Source organism: Babylonia areolata, chromosome 12 (assembly GCF_041734735.1).
Source record: "Babylonia areolata isolate BAREFJ2019XMU chromosome 12, ASM4173473v1, whole genome shotgun sequence".
Taxonomy (NCBI): domain Eukaryota; kingdom Metazoa; phylum Mollusca; class Gastropoda; order Neogastropoda; family Buccinidae; genus Babylonia; species Babylonia areolata.
In genome coordinates, this window is record NC_134887.1 from 4,167,957 (window position 1) to 4,176,000 (window position 8,044).

An 8,044-nucleotide genomic window follows, 5' to 3' on the forward strand; every position below is an offset into this window, starting at 1 on the left:
CAGTGAATTCATGTCCACTGTGTCCAGGGCTCGGCACAGGAAGGCAGTGAATTCATGTCCACTGTGTCCAGGGCTCGGCACAGGAAGGCAGTTAATTCATGTCCACTGTGTCCAGGGCTCGGTACAGGAAGGCAGTTAATTCATGTCCACCGTGTCCAGGGCTCGGCACAGGAAGGCAGTTAATTCATGTCCACTGTGTCCAGGGCTCGGCACAGGAAGGCAGTGAATTTCTGTCCACTGTGTCCAGGGCTCGGCACAGGAAGGCAGTGAATTCATGTCCACTGTGTCCAGGGCTGGGCACAGGAAGGCAGTGAATTCATGTCCACTGTGTCCAGGGCTGGGCACAGGAAGGCAGTTAATTCATGTCCACTGTGTCCAGGGCTCGGCACAGGAAGGCAGTGAATTCATGTCCACTATGTCTAGAGCTTGGCACAGGAAGGCAGTGAATGCATGTCCACTGTGTCCAGGGCTGGGCACAGGAAGGCAGTGAATTCATGTCCACTGTGTCCAGGGCTGGGCACAGGAAGGCAGTGAATTCATGTCCACTGTGTCCAGGGCTGGGCACAGGAAGGCAGTGAATTCATGTCCACTGTGTCCAGGGCTGGGCACAGGAAGGCAGTGAATTCATGTCCACTGTGTCCAGGGCTAGGCACAGGAAGGCAGTGAATTCATGTCCACTGTGTCCAGGGCTGGGCACAGGAAGGCAGTTAATTCATGTCCACTGTGTCCAGGGCTCGGCACAGGAAGGCAGTGAATTCATGTCCACTGTGTCCAGGGCTGGGCACAGGAAGGCAGTGAATTCATGTCCACTGTGTCCAGGGCTGGGCACAGGAAGGCAGTTAATTCATGTCCACTGTGTCCAGGGCTCGGCACAGGAAGGCAGTGAATTCATGTCCACTATGTCTAGAGCTTGGCACAGGAAGGCAGTGAATGCATGTCCACTGTGTCCAGGGCTGGGCACAGGAAGGCAGTGAATTCATGTCCACTGTGTCCAGGGCTGGGCACAGGAAGGCAGTGAATTCATGTCCACTGTGTCTAGGGCTTGGCACAGAAAGGCAGTGAATTCATGTCCACTGTGTCCAGGGCTCGGCACAGGAAGGCAGTGAATTCATGTCCACCGTGTCTAGGGCTCGGTACAGGAAGGCAGTGAATTCATGTCCACTGTGTCCAGGGCTGGGCACAGGAAGGCGGGGCCCAGTCCACTCCTTCCGCCGTTTCAGCCATTGCCCACCTGAAGTGAGGCACCCATTCACAGCTGTGTGTAGTGAGCACAGTCAGAGGTAGGTGCAACGTCCCGAAACAGTGTGTAACTTTGATCACTGGGGACACTGGTCGGAAGTACCACGGCGCCGCTCTGTTACACAGTCTGTAGTAACACCTCCCTGTTACATAGCCCGTAGTAACATCTCCCTGTTACATAGCCCATAGTAACACCTCCCTGTTACATAGCCCGTAGTAACACCTCCCTGTTACATAGCCCTTAGTAACACCTCCCTGTTACACAGTCTGTAGTAACACCTCCCTGTTATATAGCCCATAGTAACACCTCCCTGTTATATAGCCTATAGTAACACCTCCCTGTTACATAGCCCATAGTAACACCTCCCTGTTACACAGTCTGTAGTAATACCGCCTACAGCAATACCTCCCTGTTACATAGCATATAGTAATACAGCCTATAGTGACACCTCCCTGTTACACAGTCTATAGTATTACAGCCTTTTGTAACACCTTGTTACACAGCCTTCAGTAATACAGCCTATAGTAAAACCTCCCTGTTACACAGCCTACAGTAACACCTCCCACCTGCCTGTTACACAGCCTATAGTTACGCCTCCCTGTTACATATCATAGAGTAACACCTCCCTGTAGTAACACCTCCCTGTTACACATCCGACAGTAACACCTCCCTATAGTAACACCTCCCTGTTACATATCATACAGTAACACCTCCCTATAGTAACACCTCCCTGTTACATATCATACAGTAACACCTCCCTGTTACATATCATACAGTAACACCTCCCTATAGTAACACCTCCCTGTTACATATCATATAGTAACACCTTGTCTATTCCTTTACACACACTAACGTGTTTCATCTTATTTTCAAGCTTTTGTGATTTTCATGAATTACATGCATGCTATTGATTGGATGTTATTGCCTGCCACATCAGCGTCAGATTTCTCATCACTGTTGTCTATGTACAGTGGTATAACAATGTTTCTCTGCTCTGTTTATATATATTTTCATTTCAGTCGTGCCTCTTTTCTGTATTCTGTGTGGTGATTAATTTGACAGTCTTAATAACCCCTTTACTTCTTGATTTTTTTTCTTTTCTTTTTTTTCAATATCTGTTATTGTTCTACAATATGATTTGTAATGTACTACACAATATGATTTGATACCTAATTATGTGTGCATATGCATACGTATCTGCATGTACATGTAGACATATGCATGCATGTGGGTATATGTGCAAATATGTATATGCATAAGGGTTTGTGTGTTTGGGGATGAGTGTGTGCATATGTGTGTGGGTGGTGGGTGAGAGTGTGTGACTGAGTTCCCTTCATTATATTTTTATGATGATGATGATGGTCCGCTGATTAGTATTATAATTATCATTAGTAGTAGTAGTAGTGGTGGTGGTGGTAGTAGTAGTAGTAGTAGTAGTAGTAGTGGTGGTGGTGGTGGTAGTAGTAGTAGTAGTGGTGGTGGTGGTGGTGGTGGTAGTAGTATTTACCATTGTTACTATTGTTGTGTCTTATCTTTACTGTTTTTGTTGTCACAAGGACAGATTGGAAGACTAGGCAATGCCTAAAATCTTTATCGTTGAGAAATAAAGTTTTTGAATTTCTCTCTCTCTCTCTCTCTCTCTCTCTCTCTCTCTCTCTCTCTCTCTCTCTCTGTCTGTCTGTCTCTCTGCCTGTAAGTTTATTTGTGTTTACTATCAAACTGGATTTTTGTACAAAAATTTGCCACGGACAACCCTTTTGTTGCCGTGGGTTCTTTTCTGTGCGCTAATAGTATGCTTCACATGGGACCTCGGTTTACCGTCTCATACGAAAGACTAGAGTCCAGACCACCAGTGAAGGTCTACAGGAGTGGGAGAAAAATACTGGCAGCAGCGGGATTCGAACCAGTGCGCTCAGACTCTCACCGTTCCAAGGCGGAGGAGTTACCACAAGGGCACCGCTCCACATGTGAACCCAAGGTCCAGTGGAGAGGGAGAACATTCTGACAAGTGTGGCATTATGTAATACAGCTCATACAGCAACAGCTCCCCGCTGCACAGCCGACACTGACAGCATCAGGAACGCCTGGTGAGTTGAACAGGTCTTCAACTTTTTTCTTCTTCTTTTTTTTTACGGTGTTTTCTTTTCTTTTCTTTTTCTTCTTTTTTATTTTTAGTTTTAGTTTTCTAGTTTAAATCTCACTGATCGGGAATGTCACGCAGTGAAGTGAAGAGTGTTCTTGTCCACCCTGTACACTGACAGGCAAAAGAGTCTGCGCGATGTGTGTGTGTGTGTGTGTGTGTGTGCGGTCCTGTTGAGAACCGAGTCACGATTTTCCAGCGCCGTCATTGTGGACAGACGTGGACATGTTTTGAGTGCGGCCTGCTTCACCTCCCCATATCGCCCACCCCCACCCCTGCACATACAACGTACCCTCCCCCACCCCCCACCCCCACCCCCCAACCCTCTCCCCCTCCCAGTGGGTCGTGTTTGTGTGAGTGGTCCCACCTTCTCTGTAACCTCCCAACCCCCCTCCCCCCCCTCCGCATGTTACCCCCCCCCCCCCCCCGTCAACACTCGGCTGACCCGGGTACTGGGTGAGGGGTGAGCGGTGCAGGGTGGTGCAGGTGGGGGTGGGGAGCGTTATGGGGAGGAAGGGGAGGTAGTGAGGGACTGGGGCGTATGGGGGGTGGGGGTGGGGGTTAACAAGTGATAGCGGTTTTACACCACAGCGGTCGTATTTGTGTTTGTCTTTATGTTGTTGGTAATTTTGTTCTTTTCTTTTCGGGGGGGGGGGGGGGGGGGGGCGGGGTGTGAGGGCTCAACGTGCAAACAACGTGGGTCAATGTTTTGTTTGTTCGTTTTGTGTGTGCGTGTGCGTGCGTGAGTGCGCGCGCGCGCGTGTGTGTGTGTGCGTTTGTGTGTGTTTAATTTAGCACATTCGTTTTCTGTGTTTCCGTTTTCGGGGGTGTGCATGCTGGGTATGTGCTTGTTTCCATAACCCACCGAACGCTGACATGGATTACAGGATCTTTAACGTGCGTATTAGATCTTCTGCTTGCGTATACACACGAAGGGGGTTCAGGCACAAGCAGGTCTGCAGATATGTTGACCTGGGAGATCGGAAAAAAATCTCCACCTTTTACCCACCAGGCGCAGTTACCGAGATTCGAACCCGGGACCCTCAGATTCAAAGCCAACCGCTTTAACCACTAGGCTGTTGCGCCCGTCGGTAGGGTACAAAACTTGTGAAGAAGCAACGCTTCAGACTGCTGCGTCATGGTGGGTGGGGTGGGACAGGGTGGGTGGGGTAGGGGTGGAGGTGGGGGTGGCAGAGTAGGGTCAATCACGATGTTTGTCAAAGACTCCCTTCAGCCGTTGAATCAACACCACCCTGAGCAGCGGGCGAAGGATCGTTGTATAAAAAGGATCCGCCACCCTGCCCCATCCTGGAACTGTCTGTGTCCACGCTGCTCTCCTTGCAGTCTTTGGTGCTGAGGTCAGTGTCATAGCGATCGACCTGTGTTGAGGTCAGTGTCATAGTGATCGACCTTGCTGAGGTAAGTGTCATAGTTATCGACCTGTGTTGAGGTCAGTGTCATAGCGATCGACCTGTGTTGAGGTCAGTGTCATAGCGATCGACCTGTGTTGAGGTCAGTGTCATAGTGATCGACCTTGCTGAGGTAAGTGTCATAGTTATCGACCAATGTTGAGGTACAGTTATCTACCTGTGTTGAGGTACAGTGATCGACCTGTGTTGAGGTCAGTGTCACAGTGATCAACCTGTGTTGAGGTCAGTGTCACAGTTATCTACCTGTGTTGAGGTCAGTGTCACAGTGATGAACCTGTTTTGAGGCCAGTGTCACAATTATCTACCTGTGTTGAGGTACAGTGATCAACCTGTGTTGAGGTATGTGCCACAGTGATCTACCTGTGTTGAGGTCAGTGTCACAGTTATCTACCTGTGTTGAGGTACAGTGATGAACCTGTTTTGAGGCCAGTGTCACAATTATCTACCTGTGTTGAGGTACAGTGATCGACCTGTGTTGAGGTAAGTGTCACAGTTATCTACCTGTGTTGAGGTAAATGTCACAGTTATCTACCTGTGTTGAGGTCAGTGTCACAGTGATGAACCTGTTTTGAGGCCAGTGTCACAATTATCTACCTGTGTTGAGGTACAGTGATCAACCTGTGTTGAGGTCAGTGTCACAGTGATCTACCTGTGTTGAGGTAAGTGTCACAGTTATCTGTGTTGAGGTCAGTGTCACAGTTATCTGTGTTGAGGTCAGTGTCACAGTTATCTGTGTTGAGGTCAGTGTCACAGTTATCTGTGTTGAGGTCAGTGTCACAGTGATCTACCTGTGTTGAGGTCAGTGTCACAGTTATCTGTGTTGAGGTAAGTGTCACAGTGATCTACCTGTGTTGAGGTACAGTGATCTACCTGTGTTGAGGTACAGTGATCGACCTGTGTTGAGGTATGTGCCACAGTGATCTACCTGTGTTGAGGTCAGTGTCACAATTATCTACCTGTGTTGAGGTACAGTGATCAACCTGTGTTGAGGTATGTGCCACAGTGATCTACCTGTGTTGAGGTCAGTGTCACAGTTATCTAACTGTGTTGAGGTCAGTGTCACAGTGATCTAACTGTGTTGAGGTCAGTGTCACAGTTATCTGTGTTGAGGTCAGTGTCACAGTGATCTACCTGTGTTGAGGTAAGTGTCACAGTTATCTGTGTTGAGGTAAGTGTCACAGTGATCTACCTGTGTTGAGGTAAGTGTCACAGTGATCTACCTGTGTTGAGGTAAGTGTCACAGTGATCTACCTGTGTTGAGGTACAGTGATCTACCTGTGTTGAGGTAAGTGTCACAGTGATCTACCTGTGTTGAGGTACAGTGATCTACCTGTGTTGAGGTAAGTGTCACAGTGATCGACCTGTGTTGAGGTAAGTGTCACAGTGATCTACCTGTGTTGAGGTACAGTGATCTACCTGTGTTGAGGTAAGTGTCACAGTGATCTACCTGTGTTGAGGTAAGTGTCACAGTGATCTACCTGTGTTGAGGTACAGTGATCTACCTGTGTTGAGGTAAGTGTCACAGTGATCTACCTGTGTTGAGGTAAGTGTCACAGTGATCTACCTGTGTTGAGGTCAGTGTCACAGTGATCTACCTGTGTTGAGGTCAGTGTCACAGTGATCTACCTGTGTTGAGGTAAGTGTCACAGTGATCTACCTGTGTTGAGGTCAGTGTCACAGTTATCTGTGTTGAGGTCAGTGTCACAGTGATCTACCTGTGTTGAGGTCAGTGTCACAGTGATCTACCTGTGTTGAGGTCAGTGTCACAGTGATCGACCTGTGTTGAGGTAAGTGTCACAGTGTTCGACCTGTGTTGAGGTAAGTGTCACAGTGTTCGACCTGTGTTGAGGTAAGTAATCGATTTTGGTTTCGATCCTTCGTTGCTGATGATGGACCTCAGGCAGGTAAACCGGACAACAGTTGCTAGGTTCTGTCCCAGGACAGTGATGGTGCTGCTGTGCCGGACCTAATGGTAACTTGCCCTATTCGGCACTGGTTTCACTGGCATGTATTGTCGATGCTTCATCCACATCTTTACAAGCTGGGTGACTTCTTGCTCACTACCAACTAAACCGTCGACCAGTTGTTGAAATAAGGATATCGAAACAAGACATGGCCAGACAAAATCTTTATCATCCAAGGTAACAGATGTAAGCGAATAACATGCCTTGTTTTATTGCATTTATTTGTTGCTGTGATTGTTTTTAACATCCAGCAATCGATTAAAGAGGGATTAAAGCTAAAAAAGCCGAAATATGCTAAAAGGGATGAAACAACTCAAAACAATCAAACTACACACATTCCAATTTGCCGGTTACCCTCACCACTTGCAGCCAATCCACCAAAAACAAAAAAACCAGAACACTCTCTCTTTTCTTTTCTTTCTCTCCATTGAAATTTCCTGTGGTGTCCAGTGAAGAAGTGTGTTCAGCAGGTTCACGCACACACACAGCACGCACGTTCAACACGTCTCCCATCTCATGCTGGGTCATGTGTGGCTGACCTTCCAGGCGGACTGACCTCTCTGACCACAACCTGAACGACCCCGGCCAAGACTGCCCCTTGACCCTTGACCTTGACCCCCTGCGTTGACCCTGTCCGTCAGGATGAAACTGACACTGCTGCTTCTGTTGGCGCTGACCCCTGCTGTCACGGCGTAAGTGGACAGCCAATCTGCTGGGTCGTGCTGACCCACAGGGCGATAGGGTTGATCCTCGTGGTGACGGTGATGATGGGGATGCCGTGTGTGTGTGTGTGTGTGTGTGTGTGTGTGTGTGTGTGTGTGTGTGTGCGTGTGTGTGTGTGTGTGCGTGTGTGTGTGTGTGTGTGTGTGTGTGTGTGTGTGCGTGTGTGTGTGTGTGTGTGTGTGTGCGTGTGTGTGCGTGTGTGTGTGTGTGTGTGTGTGCGCGCGCGCACGCGCGTGGGGAGTGGATAAGCAAGGTAGTGAACACAGGGGCTATTGATGGTCAGAAATGGAAACAGTGGTTGCACATTTTTATCCAGTTTTTATCTGTTTAGGCCTGTTCATTAATTCATTTATTTATTTATTTATTTATTTTATTCATTCATTCATTTACTCATTCATTCATTTATTCATCTATCTATCTATCTATATAGTTATATATATATATATATGTCTGTCTGTCTGTCTGTCTATCTGCCCATCTGTCTAGCTATCTATCTATCTATCTGTCATTTATTTACTTTTAATGTATTATTCATTCATAAATATTT

At 47.8% G+C, this 8,044-nt stretch overlaps 1 protein-coding gene across 3 annotated transcripts in view; it reads left to right on the plus strand.

Moving 5' to 3' along the window:
* Positions 1-4,600: 4,600 nt before the first annotated feature.
* The window catches only part of LOC143287964 (uncharacterized), a 15,464-nt gene continuing 12,020 nt past the window's right edge, over positions 4,601-8,044 (plus strand). The window contains exons 1-2 of one of the 3 annotated variants that reach the window (XM_076596211.1): positions 4,601-4,738; positions 7,321-7,466. In XM_076596211.1, the coding sequence (XP_076452326.1) occupies positions 7,417-7,466 (50 nt within the window). In that variant the 5' untranslated portion in view covers positions 4,601-4,738; positions 7,321-7,416. Of the gene's footprint in view, positions 4,770-4,840; positions 4,923-7,320; positions 7,467-8,044 lie in introns of those variants that run through there. The other 2 variants (XM_076596213.1, XM_076596212.1) reach the window with 2 other exon arrangements.